The sequence below is a fragment of the Myxine glutinosa genome, chromosome 3 (genome assembly GCF_964187855.1).
Source record: "Myxine glutinosa chromosome 3, kmMyxGlut1.1, whole genome shotgun sequence".
Lineage (NCBI taxonomy): Eukaryota > Metazoa > Chordata > Myxini > Myxiniformes > Myxinidae > Myxine > Myxine glutinosa.
The window spans coordinates 165865112-165881914 of record NC_136263.1 but is presented as its reverse complement, the minus strand read 5'-3'; the positions used below and the strand labels follow the sequence as shown (position 1 = coordinate 165881914).

Genomic DNA, 16803 nt, shown 5'->3' with positions numbered 1-16803 from the left:
AATTTGGTCTTTGTGTCAAGTTTGGTGGCAATTGGCCCAGGAGTTTGGGTGTAATTGGTGTTACACACACACACACACACACAAACACACACACACACACACACAGACAGACGCAGACAGATGGACAGACATGAAGAAAATTCCTTTATAAGATCGCCATGTACCATGAATGGCCTATGAACATGATGAGTGAAGAACATAAATCAACACCAGAAAGTATCACTTTTATGTGATGAGAAAATGGGTCCGTTTTGTGTTTTGGACTCTACCCGGATGTATTTGTATAGCTTCCATAGCTTTTTCATTCTCACATCTTTTTTTTTTCTTTTTCTTTTTTTGTATACTGAATCGAGGCTCGTGAAAGAGCTGACATTTACTTCACAAACAAATCAACCAGACAAACAAAATATATAAAAAGAGGGAGCGGAAGACAAGATGGGGAGAGAAGGGGAAGCACACAAACACAACATTTGAGAGCAGGGAGATGTGTGGAAGGGAGAGGGCTTGGGGGGAGGAGGCGTGGGAAGGGGGAGGGGGTGGGCGAAGTATAAAACACAAGGACACCAAGGACTTCCAGGACAGAAGTTGGTATGAACCTCTTACCTGAATACAATCCTCAATGTGCTCATCATATCACACGTGATTGAAGAAATTTTTTAAAATTATTTTTCAGTGCACGATTCATAGATCTGAGACATGAACTGAACCTCGCCAACTTGTCGAATGAACAATCCCCACGAACAGTTTAAAAACAGCTTTTCCAAAAAAGTCCGATCGGATTCCACCAATCCTCTTACCAGAGAGCGGGAGGACGTCCATAAATTCAATGAGTGAAAAAGGGGCTGAATAATTACACGGAAGAGTTCAAGTTGAAAGTGTCTGAACATGTTGATGTGAGTGGGAAACACAGAGGACCATTGTTTAACTTTTGAGCAAAATCATCATTGGAGGCACTGGCGTCACAAGGGGGGAGCGGGGGATGCGGACCGCACCCGGTGACACTATCAGAGGGGGTGACACCAAATTTTAGCAGAGATTTATTAATTTTTATAAAAATATCCCTGTAGTTAGTTATAACAACAAAACATTTTCCGTAAGCCCAGCTTACATGTATCAATATACCTACAAGGCTAAAACTCGATGCTAATTTACTTTTTGAACCTTCTAATGCGCTCCGGTCAGAGCGGTCATCATTACCCAATTACAATGACGCTTCGAATCACGTGGTTTCGTCTGCACGCGCTACAAGCACGCGCTGTTTTCGTTGCCGCTTGTGTTTTTATAGTCGCTGCTTTTGTCAAATTTTCTGGTGTTTTAGCTACAATATTGTGGTAATTAGTGTTTGTGAACCTATATTGGTTCACCAGTTATCAGAGTGACCACTATATTCGTCATGGGTGTGTGTCTGTCTGTCTGTCTGTCTTTCCGCAGCATAACTACCCGATGATATCATCCGATCTTGATGAAACTTGGGTGGGAGGTTGATATCATGATCTAGTTGTGTCCTGCCTAGAGTGGGCGTATTGCGCCCATTGTGGGCGGAGTCACGCCCGAAAAAGATGTCTTTTTAAGGGGTAATCGATTTCAAGCTACGTCTTCTCCGAGGGGTTTGTTCGAATCTGGCAGGGGTTTCGGTATTTGGTTAGGCCAATGTCATGTGTCTAGCCCCACGGAGCTCGATTTTTCATTTTCGCCCCAAGGTCAAGGTCACAAGGTCACGAAAATTAGAAAAGTCGATTTTTGATGGTTATATTACATTGTTCGCTTCCTGATAGGGTGAAATGTCGTACATGATCTTATATTATCACATACATCATGAAATACAAGTTTTCCAACAAATTTCAGAAACTTCGACCTTTGACCTTTGAAGGTCACAAAGGTCAAATTTTCTAAGTTGTCGGAATAGAACTGAATTTTCGGTATTGTGTAGCTAACTAACCTCATAACTGATTATACATTATTTTCTATCTCATTTCAAGGTCAGTAACCTTCGTTTTGACATTTTAAGGTCACAAAGGTCAAATTTTCAAAGTTGTCGGAATTGAACCAAATTTTCGAAATCGAACCGAAGAATACCGCTCCCTCGTGAACCATCGTCGTCTCCTGACTTGTCAACAACTTTTTTGAGAATTAAGTAGTAATTAACGGAAAAGAAGGAGTAATAAGAAGGTGTAATTTTAATTTTTCTAGTTGTTTATGTCACTACTATTGCCATTCCATTCAGTGATATACGGGAATTACGATTTACGAGTAACGTTAGTACAAAAAATATTACTAATGATTCTGTATCGTTTGGTACGGGAGGAGGTCCATGGGGGGGGGGGGGGGAGGTGGGGTTACACCATGAGTTACCGCACTGGGTGACACCAACCCTAGTGATGCCACTGATTGGAGGTCGGAGCATCCCCATCAAGGGTGTCACAACTGATGGTTCAGGGTACAAAAGAACATTAAAGGTGTGTGCCGGACCACTGAACTTCCGACTTTATAATCCCGCCAACTTATTGTCGCTGACTTTTGGAGGAAGCGCTTCACATCTTGCTTTTGCCTTCACCAATGGAATACACGTAGGCCCCTGTGGTCTTTTCATACACTTTGGGTAAAGTCTAAGACCGTGGTTTCATTTATTTTTTGTTATTTTTTTTGTAATCAAGATCGAGGCTCGTGTAAGAGCTAACCTTAATCACAAAAAGACAAACTGACACATAACACATATGATAAAGGTAGCGGAAGACAAGATGGGGAGAGAGAGGGAAGCAAACAAGTACAACATTTGAGAACAGGGCCATCGGGAGATCTGTGGGATGGAGAGGGCTTGGGGGGAGGATGCGTGGGAAGGCGGGGGGGGGGGGGCAGAGGTTAAAAAAAAAAAACCACATGGGCACTGCTAGGACTTCCAGGAAAGAATTTGGTATTTCAGAAAGGTGGATCTGGGGTGAATTAGCGGGGGTAGAAAAGATCAAGGTTTTGGATGAGGGAAGATAAGAGATGGCGGTGAACAGCTGTTTTAAAAACCTGGAGGGAGGAGTGGGATTGAAGAGAGTGAGGGAGTTTGTTCCAGAGGCGGGAGAAAAGGGGAATGAAAGAGTGAAGGTGAGCAGAGAGTCTTGATTTTGGCATATTAACCAGGAGAAGGTTGCAGGCATTGTGGTTATTCATAGTTATTTTCTGTTTGTCAGAAGAATGGTAGTGCCCCTCACCCCACATGTAGACACGTGACCCTGTGCGTATATTTGAATGGTAGTGCTGAGCAGCGGGTCATAATAAATATATGAATTGTGCCAAGATGTGATGTGTGTATATCTCCACCATGAGCTTTCTCTCCTTGTTAAAAGAGCACATGGAGGACTGACATATACCGTGCTTCCACAGCTTGTCCATCGGCTCCCTATGATCTATCTCTACTGGCCAGTACTTGTGACTCCATGGTGATTTCATGGAAGGCCCCCAAGACAAATGGCGGAGCTTGCATTTCGGCCTATTTCATAGACTACAGGGAAGTATGCAACGGTGAGCCAGGATCTTGGATGGAGGGAATTGCAACATGCGTTACACCTTGTGCTTACCAGGTAAGTCATGATGTATGGATGATGGTTTTTTTGAGTTTTGGAGAAACATTTGAAATAATTTCTAATGGAATTTTCAAATCGGGCAAATAACCTGGTGACTACCCGCTTGAATGAAATTATAATATTAATAGCTGCGGATACACTTGAGTAATGAAACAAACAGAGTGATCGATTTTTTTTTCCATCACATTAAGGTCAAAGGGCTCAAAGATGGCCAGCAGTACCAGTTCTGCATACGTGCGGCCAATATTGTTGGTGTTGGGCACCCTTCGGAGCCCAGCGAGACGTTCACGTGCTGCCAGTGGACAATGCCTGAGCCTGGTGAGCAATAAAAGGTCATGTAAAGCAATAACATTTGGTGTATATGAATTTTTTTTAAATATTTGGTGTAACCACCAATGGTTTTTCAAGATTTATTTTTCAAGATTTATACCACCAATTTGAACCAAATTTGATGGTTGAATCACATTTGATGTTTTCAACTCACTAATAGAGTGACTTTGATTCAAGGCCCAGGCACCCCATGGAATGAGTCTGTGATGACTACTGGTAACTGTGGTGTCCCATTTGCTCACCACAGGGCCTCCACATGAGCTGGTAGCATGGGAAGTGCAGGACACCTCCCTTGTGATGCGTTGGCGGCCTCCTGTTTATGAAGGCAAGGGACCGATTACTGGATATTGGATGGAAATGGCAGAAGTCGGTGCTGACGATCTGCCTGGAGAGTGGCAGCCAATTAACAATACGGCGATTACAAAGACTCGTCTGAAGGCAAGGCTGGATAGCATATGCATAGTACAACAGGTTCACAATAATTTAATACAATTATATAAATGAACGGGATTATAAATAATTAAGTGACATATGTGGGAAATTTACACGCCCAGACCGGGAATCGAACCCAGATCCTCTGGTGAACCGTACCAGGTGAACTGGAGCTCCACTGAACTGGGACGATTCACCAGAGGACCTGGGTTCGATTTCTGGTCTGGGCACGTAATTTTCCCACATATGTCAATTAATAATTGTTTAATTAATTTCTTGTTTTATAATTAATTAATTTAATTGTTATTTATAATTAAATAAATAATTGTTAATAATTGTTATGTCAATAATGTGTGTTAATAATTGTTAATAATTATTGTTATTGTTAATTGTGTAATTAATAAATAATTGTTTAATAATTAATTCTTCAATAAATTTCAATTTTCGCAATTTTATTTATTGTGACAATCATGATGTTTCTAGTAAAAGTTTTGCTTGTAAATACATTATATTCTAAAAATAAATAAATAAATAAACGAAGATGCTGGTGGAGTTTGCTTTAGACACTCTTCTGGTTACGTATGACAGGCCTCCATAACATGTTATTTACTGAATCGGTTTGAGGATATGACCCCAGATGGTATAGCACCACCAGTACACACTTTCATAGCCATATTGTCCCCCGTCGCACCGCGGAGCGAAAGGGGGACTATGGTTTTCCCCTCCGTCCGTCCGTGCGGGCGTGCGTGCATGCGGGCGTGCGTGCGTTCGTGCGTGTGTGCGTAAGCGAAGGACCGCATTCGAATTTGGTGTGTGGGTGCAACCCACGTCAAATCCAAGATGGCCGCCGCCATGTATGTCTGATGCCATGTATGTCTGAACCTTGTGAGCGGAATATCTTGAAAAATAAGCGAAGTACCAACTTCTAATCTGGTGTGTGGGTGTAGCTAGGCATAAGGAAGAACCCTATTGAAAATTGGGTCGCCACGTCAAAATCCAAGATGGCCGCCGCCATGTATGTCTGAACCTTGTGAGCTGAATATCTTGAAAATAAGCGAAGTACCAACTTCTAATCTGGTGTGTGGGTGTATCTAGGCATAAGGAAGAACTCTATTGAAAATTGGGTCGCCACATCAAAATCCAAGATGGCCGCCGCCATGTATGTCTGAACCTTGTGAGCTGAATATCTTGAAAAATAAGCGAAGTACCAACTTCTAATCTGGTGTGTGGGTGTATCTAGGCACAAGGAAGAACGCTGTTGAAAATTGGGGCGCCATGTCAAAATCCAAGATGGCCGCCACCATATATATGTCTGAAACTTGTGAGCGAAATATCTTGAAAAATAAGCGAAGCACCAACTTCAAATCTGGTGTGTGGGTGTACCTAGGCACAAGGAAGAACCCATTGAAAATTGGGTCGCCACGTCAAAATCCAAGATGGCCACCGCCATGTATGTCTGAAGCTTGTTAGCTGAATATCTTGAAAAATAAGCGAAGTACCAACTTCTAATCTGGTGTGTGGGTGTATCTAAGCATAAGGAAGAACGCTATTGAAAATTGGGTCGCCACGTCAAAATCCAAGATGGCCGCCTCCATGTATGTCTGAACCTTGTGAGTGAAATATCATATCATAGCATGTTTTCTGCGTCTTCCACTTTGTCAACTCACATCACTTCCCTGACGGGGGACCTAGGCCTAACGCTTGTTTAATTTAAACCATTCACCAAGTGTACATATACATTCATTTTTTGATGCGGACACATCACCAAACTTTTCTGTTCCTCTGCAATCAATTTCAGGTAATGTGACCAGCCAAGTAGTTAGAAAAATGTACAATCTTTCCCCGTGTTCCTGGTTCACGTTCACAAACTGCCACTATCTTAGTGCGGGTATATATTGGCTGTTAACCAAAAGGTTGGTGGTTCGAGCCCATCCAGGTACGCCAACTGTTGAAGCTGTAACTGATGAGGTGTTGAAGAAGAAGTAGAGTAGAGGTTTGCTTGTCTAAGCAATGTTCACAGACACCTTCATTTAGGTTGGAGAGATTTAATACTTATTGGAGAAGAAAACTTGGCTTTATATAGCACACAGCACATAAGCATACAAAAGTTGAGCAGAGCTCCATGGAAAAGTTCACTTGATTACCGCACAGAACACGCAACACAACGCTGCCATCAGGTAAGTCTTCTTCTGAAATTCTCTCCCAGATTTCTCTCTTCATAAGAGCAAAGTCCTTTGAAGTTCCGCAGAATGGACATGTGGGGGTTTCAGGCATCTGGTCCCACATCTGGTTCTGCTCATGCAAGCCTTGAGAACCAGTAGGTATGCTTTGAGATGTCGAACTGAAAGATGTGTTTCAGAAAAGTTATCCCTTGGGATCTCCCTTGAGTAACGTATTTCTTTGGAATCATTTGGCAATCATTTCACTGCAGTGTCCCACTTAGTTAGGAGAGTCAAAGTTAGATGAATGTACATCTTATTTTACGCGCACTAAAAGACACATGCATGCAAAGAATTTGCTGAGAGCACAGGTTTCAGCTCCACAGTACAGCATTATTCATTGGCACAATCCTCATTTTCCCCTAACCTATGGTGGTTCAGAGTATTTTATACAACATTAATATTTCTGTGATTTTCTTAAAATATGAAAATACTGTACCAACAGAATTGTAATTAGCTACAGGGAGGCTCATCAAAAGGATAGTCTCAATTTGATTAATTAAGTAGAAGCTATACTTCTACCAGGCCTATAGCCATTATAGGCATTTCTATACTCGTGGTAATGAAAAGTTACCTGACAGGATGGTGCACAGGTAGTGCATTAACCTATGACCTGTCTCACCTGGGTTTTATTGTCAGTCTGACTATAATTTGTCAAAAAGGTGCTTTGCTCTTTGCTAGCTGGGGCAGGGGTTGCATCTGAAAGCTTGTCATGGCTGAGATGGACGTTAAGGCCGGTGTCTGCAAACATTGCCTGATGGATGTTAAAGATCCCACGGTGGCAGAAAGAGTATTGGCACAGTGGGTGAGTTACCACTGGCACCCTGGCCAAATTCAAATTCCTGCCCTAACCTGCAGGCAGCCCTGCATCGGCCGTGTATTGGCGGCCTCCATAAATGCTGCTCTCTGTGGGCTGAACTTGTAATTGACTTCTGTTCCAATTTGCATATGATACTAATGACCAAATAATGAACAAAACTGTAACTTACACTTTAACTGACGTTGTACTGTATTTGAAAATTGTCTTCATCTTTGACCACCAAATCGGTGAATTCCACCATGAAAGAAAGCAGATTGATATTCCAGAACCTATGCGTTGCAGGTGGATGGACTAGAGAAAGGAAAAAACTATGTGTTCCGAGTAAAAGCTCAGAATTCCACGGCTCTCGGGAAGGCATCAGAATGTTCCGACCCGGTGTGCACTACAACACGCCCAGGTGAGTGCACAATTGAACTCCGAGTTCAATCACTCCTCACTCTATTCAATCCCACTCGTCCCTCCAGGTCTTTAAAACAGCTATTTAGCACCATCTCTTATCTCCCCCCATCCAAAACCTTGATCTTTTCTACCCCCGTTAATTCATCCCAGATACACTTTTTTGAAATTCCGACTTCTTTTCTGGAAGTCCTAGCAATGTCAATGTGTTTTATACTTCTCCCACCTCCCCACCCCCAGTCCCCACTTCCCATGCCTCCTCCCCCCAAGCCCTCTCCCTCCCACAGATCTCCCGATGTCACTGCTCTCAAATGTTGTACTTGTGTGCTTCCCTCTCTCTCCCCATCTTGTCTCCCGCTCCCTTTGTCTTATGTTTTATGTGTCAGTTTGTCTTTTTGTGATTAATGTTAGCTCTTACACGAGCCTCGATCTTGTATACATATAAAAAAGTGTGTTTTCATTCACCAAGAGTGACCTAATATGCCGTAGCTATGGGATTAAAATCATAAAAGGGCTGGATCTATGGTCAGAATGATGCCACTTTTAATAAATAATAAATCGAATTGGTATTCATTCCCATATTTTCACAAATTCTTCAGGTTGCCCAGAGCAGTCGGACGAAGATCTACTCTTACTCATGAAGTCTAGTGTCTGTAGACAGGTAGAACAATGGATTATACCAACAGGATGTTGATCATGGTATGTGAAGCACAAGGCGAAGCTGATATTTCATGTGACAATCCTTCGTCAGAGCAAAAGATGAAGAGTTAACACCTGAAATGTCAGCTTCCCTTCACTTCCCATGTTGGTTAGGATACCTCGACCAACAGCTTCTTGATTTCCTCCATCGTCCAGAACACCTTTGGGTCTCAGAAAGCAGACACAGGAAGCTAATCTCTTCTCGATGCTCAGTTACTGAAAGGGATTTTCTTATGCCTCCCCCGATGAAGTCACCGGAGGCATTATGGTTTTGGGTTGTCCGTGCGTCCGTCCATCGGTGATAGGTTTTCGGAACCCTGATAACTTAAGAATGGCTGAAGGGATCTAAGTCAAGCTTGGTACAAGTATGTATAATGAAGCGAAGATGGACTGATTAGATTACGGAGTCAAGAGGTCAAAGGTCATAAGTCCCGTTAGGATATCTGTCACCGAGCTAACTTGGGAACCAGTGATGGGATGTTGACCAAATGTGGTACAATTATATATTATGATGGAAAGATGAACTGGTTAGGTTTTGGCATCAAATGTTAAAGGTCAAAGGTCATGTCAGGTTAAAAATGTGATATTTGAGAACAGCTGCAGGAATTTAAATCAAACTTGGTAGAAGTATGTATAATGATGTAAACATGAACTGATTACATTTTAGGGTCAGGGGGTCAAAGGTCAGAGGTAATGTTAAGTAAAAATTATGTTGCTGCGCCAACTTGTGAACCAGTGATGGGATTTTGAACAAACTTGGTATCAGTAAATATAATGCAAGGATGACGTGATTGGATTATGGCATCAACAGATCAAAGGTCAGAGGTCATGTCAGGTAAAAATGTGATAACTTGAGAACAGCTGAAGGAATTTAAATCAAACTTGGTGCAAGTATGTATAATGATGTAATAATGTGGGAGGTGGGGGGGGGGGGGGAGGGGGAGTGCATATCGGTCGACAACGCGACATCAAATAGTGCTGTTCTAGGTGTTTCTAATTCTGTGTGGCTCATCTAAAACCCCAAAATTCCAATCTTCCTGCAGAGACGCGTGCGATACAGACTGGTGTGGATGAGGAAGGAAATATATTTCTGGAGCTCGAGTGTCCAGCGACGAGGGAGACATCGACCTTCATTTGGGAAAAGGACTACGAGGATCCGGATCCAAGCAGGACTCGGGGTGAAAGTGATGGAACTAAGTGAGTTTAGTGCCAGCATTTCCACAGTGATAATTGCACAAAGACCAAGACCATCAATGTACTGCATGTGCAACAGTGACCCTGCAGTTTGATCGCACGTGTGTGGTATGCCATGGGATTGAGGTGGTTATGTGCCCACAACAACTGTCTGTACTGCTCATCTTTCTTGCAGGGGCAGGCTGTACCTACTGCGCCCATCAGAGAAGGACTTGGGCACCTACTCATGCATGGTGACCGACACCAATGGATACTCCGCCAGCATAGACCTTGACAAGGATGGTACTTTAAACTGTGTAGAGTAGAGGTGTGAGTTAGCATCTAGTTGAATGAAATATTAAATGCTGAAATGACGGACGGATTGAGTTATTTAAGATAAGGAAGGGTGTGGATAATATAAGTGTCGTGCAGAAAGGTAGTGACAGTATCCGGTGTGGATGGATTTAAATGATAATTATATAGGTGCCTGGATACATTGGAGATAGAGGGGTTTGTTTGGAGATATTGGCAGGACTTCGAGGTAGCTCGTATGTGGATGGGTAATGGATACTGGGGTTGGTGCAGCACAGGCATGATGGGCCAAATGGCCTCCACCTGTGCCAAAGTTCCTAGTGCACAAGCGAATGAGATACCCCGTTCAGGCACCCTTCGCTGTAATTTCCCCCCAAAAACTTAAGTGAACACAATGTCGTCACATCAACGTGTGCTATGAACGCTGGAAATCCTTCACAGAAAGACGGGGGCTTCCACATTCTCGTCTTGTTCAGAGGGGTTGAGTGAAAGTTGTTAATTTTGCTTATTGTCATTGGTTGGCTTAGCGGTTCGGGTGCCGGCTTGGGATCCAAGGATCCTGGGTTCGAATCCCGATCGATCGCTGAATTAACGCCAGGGGGATTGACTCAGCCTGTCATCCTTCCGAGGTCGACAAATTGAGTACCAGTTCATTGGTAATTCCCTGTGTGTCGCAAGAGGCGACTAACAGGGTTGGCGGCAGGAAGGGCATCCGGCCATGAAGCATTCCTTCAAAAAGGGGACCGCGGTGCCCGAAAAAGGCCAACCCCCACTCTGCGGGGGGAAATGGCCTCTAAAGGTGGTCATTGTCATATTTATCACCACCGTTTTAAAATTTCATTGGGAGTAGGGGAGTGGGAAAGTGTAAATGATTTGCGATTATAATAATCAGCTTAGAATTGTTCTGCTGCATCACGTTTGGAGTATTTTAAAAGGAAGACATGAAGCCTCTTGGCCCAGCTATAAACTTGCATCCTGGTGTTAACAGGCATGACGAGGCATCAATTTGTGCGTCGTCCATCGGAAGGACGTTAAACTGGAGGACCAAACTCCCAGCATTGGTCTTTGATGGGAGTTAAAGATCCCTTGGTGTTTTCTGTGAGGAGTAGGCATGTTATCACCGACAACCTGGAACAAATTACAAATTCCTTCCTAAAACTGCAAGAAGCGTGTCGTCTGATCTTCTTGGAAATCCCAAGACACCAGATTACACCGCTTGCTCTCTCAGAAGTAGTTGTTGTCCTGGCAGCAGCTTCTGCACTACAAACAAATTCACATACCTAGATTGTTTGCATGTCGCGGGTTTGGCACTGAATGCAAAGCACGACGATTTCAAATAAGAAATTTGAAATGTAATCAAAATGCATTAACCCTTCCTCTGACATGAACTGCTAAGTGTTGGGTTTACTCATGGTTTCTTTGTGACAAAATAGAATGATCCAATCATACTTTCGTTCTTTTCTGATTTCAGAGTTGGAACGTCTCCTGGAAATTAGCCATGAAAAGAAACATCCACGTACGTTTGTCTTCTGCCGGAGGAGATGAGCTTGTATTTAGAACATTTGTATCATAAAAAAAAAAAATTCCGGTTCATTTATCTCAGCAGTTCTTTTAAACCTTTCTTTTTAATAGCATTTCCTCCTTGTGCAAATCCTGATGATTTTTCTCTCTCCTTGTTTAACCTCAGGAGTTCCACTTGTCAGTGACTTGAATGTGGAGCTGCTTGAACGGGGCCGAGTGCGCTTCTGGCTCCAGGCCAAGTGTTTGGGTCCCGCAGCAACGGCTCAGTTCTACTTCAATAACCGCATGATCACAAGTGACAAGGTGTGGAAGAAGTCAGGAAATGAAGGTCCTAACTGCACTTTGCATCGTCTTTATTTTCAGATGGACCATAGGAATAACAATCATTTTGTGGTCGAACCCTTTGCCTGGTTTGTACAGAAGTACGACGTGCGTTTTGACCGAGAGAGTGGTCTGGTGGAGATGTTCATGGATTCTTTCGCAGCTGATGACATGGGAACCTACACGGTGCAGCTGCACGATGAAAAAGCCAACACACAGTCGAGCCTCATTCTCATCGGAGATGGTAGTCGACATACATTTGGGACTTGATGAGATTTTCTCACTTAAACTTTATTGTACACTGCTCCTTTCCTATGCCATCTGCAGGCGCTGCATGACGTCATCGCCAGGTCGGCGATGACGCGTGCTGAAAGGGAGTACTCAGTTTTCCCTCTGGTTTTCTGTTTGTTTGTTTGTTTGTCCGGGTGATATCTCAGCCATCCTTTGAGCTAGGAACCTGAAATTTCAACAAAATAGTGAGCAAGTACTTTGTCAGAAAAGGTATTTTTTGTTTGTTGATTAATCAATTAATTGATTAATTACTTAATTATTATTGATTAATTAAGTACTTATTGTTACATTTGTAGGGGTAGAGGATGAAATACTTTAGTACAGATAGGATTGTATAGTAATAGCATGGTCTGTGGACGCGTAGGAGAATTCTTGATGTATAAGTAGGGAAACTGGAGCTTAAGGTTGTTTATGTGTCTTCACAGGAGGGATGAAGCTATGGTAATTTGATAGGGGTTAAGACTAGTTTTCCCCCAGTGTGGGATTGCCCTCGGTGGTTTTTTCCTATGTTTTTACAACTACAGCAAGGCCGGCCACAAAAACCTCAGTTACAGTCACGTGAAAAAGTAAGTACACCCCATGTAAAGTTTTCACTTTTTCCACATATTTCACCATACAGCTATTTGATCTTCATTTCAACAATATTGATCGATAAAGGTGATATAATATAACAAATATCATGAAACATTTACATTTTGTAGTCCATTGTATAATTTAAATAAACATAAATGCAAATTTCGCATGTGCAAAAAGTAAGTACACCCCTACATTTATCATTACTTCAAATACCTAAAATTAGAATCAGGTGCACCAGCTCAGATGCAAATGATTAGAACATCATTAGAGAGGACCTTGGAGGAACCTGTCTGATTTAAACCTCAGACATTTAGTTTGGTTTGCTCTTTGTTGTGGAAGTGTGCGGCGTCACCATGCCTAGATCAAAATAGCTCTCTGAGGCCTTCAGAAAGAAGGTTATAGATGCCTACGAGTCTGGGAAGGGATTTAAAAAGATCTCGAAACAATTTGAAATCAATCATTCGACTGTCCAGAAGATCATCTACAAGTGGAGAAGATTCCAAACAACTGCCAACTTGTTCAGGCCAGGCTGAGAGCAAGTTCAGACCGAGAGCAGACAGCAAGATGCTGAAAGAAGTCTCTAAGAACCCCAGAATGTCATCATGGGACCTACAGGTAGCTCTTGCCACTGTTGATGTCAAAGTGCACGAGTCTACCATTAGAAAGAGGCTGCACAAATTTGATCTACATGGGAGGTGTGCCAGGAGGAAACCTTTGCTGTCCAGAAAGAACATCAGGGCAAGACTAAAGTTTGCCAATGAACACCGAGGCAAAGACCAGCACTTCTGGAACAATGTGCTTTGGACAGATAAGTCAAAGGTAGAGATATTTGGCGACAGTACCAGAAGACATGTTTGGTGAAAACCAAAGACAGCATTTGACCACAAGAACCTCATACCAACTGTAAAGCATGGTGGTGGAAATATTATGGTTTGGGGCAGCTTTGCTGCATCAGGGCCTGGGCAGCTCACCATCATATAATCCACTATGAATTCTTCATTGTACCAGAGGGTGCATGAGGATAATGTGAGGCCATCTTGCGGAAGTTGAAGCTCAACCGAAGGTGGACCTTGCAACATTACAATGACCCTAAACATACCAGTAAATCCACCCAGGAATGGCTGAAAAGAAAGAAATGGAGGGTTCTGGAATGGCCAAGTCAGCCCAGATCTAAATCCCATCGAGATGTTGTGGGGGGATCTGAAATGAGCTGTGCATGCAAGAAACCCCTCAAAAATCGCACAGCTGAAAGAATTCTTCATGGAGGAGTGGGCAAAAATTTCTCCCAGTCGATGTCAGAGACTGGTAGACAGTTATAAGAAACGCCTACTTGAGGTTGTGTCTGCCAAAGGGGGCAATACCACCTGTTAGAGCCAAGGGTGTACTTACTTTTTCCACAGAAGGAAATGGCATCTCTGTTAATTTTTTGTTGAATAAATTATTGCAAAGTCAATCCTTTATTGTTTTTTGTTCAATTAGATCACCTTTATCTATAGATACTGTTTAAATGAAGATCAAATATTGATATGTCCACATATGTTAAAAAGATTTAAAAAACATGTGGTGTACTTACTTTTCCACATGCGAAATTTGCATTTATGTTTATTTAAATTATACAATGGTCTACAAAATGTAAATGTTTCATGATATTTGTTATATTATATCACCTTTTTCTATCAATATTGTTGAAATGAAGATAAAATAGCTGTATGTTGAAATATGTTGAAAAAGTCAAAACTTTACATGGGGTGTACTTACGTTTTCACGTGACTGTTCAACAACAACAACAATAACAACAATCGTCCCCTGCAAGCAGGCAGAGTGGGGCAAGTAAACCCCGTCTCCCAGAGATTGTAACCACCAGGCCACTCCCCGATCTTCGTCATTGGTCGAGAGGACATGAGGTGTTTCGAGAGAGCTAGGGCGTTGGTTGGCGTGATGTCAGAGAGCGAGAAGGTTCGAGTGGGAGGAAGAACAAGCCCCCTCTCTCTGGCTCGTTTTTGGGCAAGAAAGGAGGTGCCATTGTGTGGTCATGGAGCTTGGATTTGGGCGCATGTTTGAAGAGAGTGGCAAGCTCTTAACTGTGTGGGCAGCATTGTGAGGTGTTGTTTTGATGGTGGTGCTTTCCGGTGGAGCTGGAGCCACGTAGCGCTTGGTGGGAGGGGTGGGAAGTGAGGAAGGACTGTTTCACTGTTGCTTCATGCCTGGGCTTTTTTGATGCGGGATTTCGGCGTCATTGCCGGAGCGCTTCCCACGCGAGTGGCTACACTGCGACAATGTCCAACAAGCCTCCCAAGCACATTTTGGACCAAAGCTGAGTACTGGCCAATAAAACAATTTATTTTATTTTATCATTCCCCTGTTGTGTATTTGTGTCTGAATGGAGACGTCTCAAAGCAAAATTTTAGTTTTTACTGCACCCTTTATTTCACCATTATTGCATTACATTTACTTTTATTAAATCATTATCGTGGTACTTTTATTTGTCGTGTGTGTTTCTTTTTTTGTGGGTTTCGGGAATCAACCTGTGTGCTTCGTTCAGTTAAGCACCTCGCTGCCTTCTGTCCCACATGCACCATATAAACAACCACCATTATTCGGCCATTTGCCTCGGAATTAAAGACCATCCGGCTATCCGTCCACGGCTGGTGTTCATTGGCCACGGACTTGACATTTTTTTTTTTCTCATCTGGGCAATATCTCAGGCACTTTTTGAGTTAGGATGCTGATATTTGGGCATGAAAATGACCAAGTGATTTGGCAGCAAAGGTTATTTTTGCTGTATTGATTAATCAATTAATCGATTAATTATTGAATTATTCGATTAATGACTTGATTTTTAAAAAGTTACAGATTCGGATGAAACAGTAGTGGTTTAGGTATTCTATTAGCCAATTTATTAATAATTTAATTATTTTATGATTATTATTTATTTATTTTCGTTATTAATCACTTATTTATTTTCTTTCTCATCTGGGCAATATCTCAGGCACCTTTTGAGCTTGGAAGCTAATATTTGGAATAACAGTGACCAAGTGATGTGGCTATAAAGGATATTTTTGATTTATTGATTAGTCAATTAATCAATTAATTATTTAATTTTTTGATTAATGACTTATTTAATACATTTTTAAAATGTTACAGCTTCGGATGAAACACTGGTGGTTGAGGCATCCTATTAGCCAATTGATTAATAAATTATTTTATGATTACTTGTTGATTTTAATTATGCAATTAATCAATCAATTATTGTACACCTCTCCCTCCCAATACCGTCTATATGTGCTGCACGGTGGCATCGCCAGGCATCAAAGGCGGAAGGCGGAAGGCTCCCGGGCATCAAAGGCGAAAATACAATGTTTTTTATTTATTTGGCATGGGGGCGCTGTACTTTGAATGCTTTTGTACTTGTTGTCTACTTGATCACTGTCTACGCAACACTTACAAACGAAGCATGATCCTCAATTGCAATGGAAGATGTTTAATTTATTGCCGAGTCTCACACCGACATATCAAACTTGCAATGGCGAATTGCACATCTTTGTTCAATGTCCAAATAACTAATTCCATTGCAATAAATAGCATAAACATGTCGAGGCAAGTTTGGGTTTCAGATAATTTACTTATTGAATATTCAGCCACACTACGTCTCAGTTGGTCGATACCATCGAGTTGGATCGACCCATGTTTGGTGAACTTGTAGACACGGTGATATCAGACTATTCACCATGCCTGATACAGGACGTCGGTTCTGCTGAAGCAGTTTATTGACTAGGGTTACAATCCTGGATGGGTTACTACTCTGACTCATGGTTCAGGCTTGTGACCTGGAAAAATTCCAAATTATTCGTATGAGCAATTCATCACAAACATAGCTTCACCTTAGCAATGATGCAGCCAGCAGAAAATGTTGCAAATGAAATGAGATTCAAGCAATATGTAAATACACATGGTCGCCATTTTGTGCACACAGTTATCATCCCTACACTCAATAATGACAGCGCTATTCTCATATTAAACAACAACCTCTATACCTGCATTGCAGGTTTACTTTGTATTCACCATGCCACAGTTTATTTATTAAATGTAATTTACATGCCTTTTATTCTTATTTTACCTTTTTTAATTCCACCCCCACCCC

At 42.1% G+C, this 16803-nt stretch overlaps 1 protein-coding gene across 1 annotated transcript in view; it reads left to right on the top strand.

Moving 5' to 3' along the window:
- LOC137423074 (myomesin-1) overlaps window positions 1–16803 on the top strand; it is a 126461-nt gene that overhangs the window by 78843 nt on the left and 30815 nt on the right. The window contains exons 18-26 of the mRNA XM_068109864.2: window positions 3373–3569; window positions 3764–3890; window positions 4150–4340; window positions 7656–7770; window positions 9512–9665; window positions 9838–9944; window positions 11425–11469; window positions 11641–11777; window positions 11895–12039. Of these exons, the coding sequence (XP_067965965.2) occupies window positions 3373–3569; window positions 3764–3890; window positions 4150–4340; window positions 7656–7770; window positions 9512–9665; window positions 9838–9944; window positions 11425–11469; window positions 11641–11777; window positions 11895–12039 (1218 nt within the window). The remainder of the gene's footprint in view (window positions 1–3372; window positions 3570–3763; window positions 3891–4149; window positions 4341–7655; window positions 7771–9511; window positions 9666–9837; window positions 9945–11424; window positions 11470–11640; window positions 11778–11894; window positions 12040–16803) is intronic.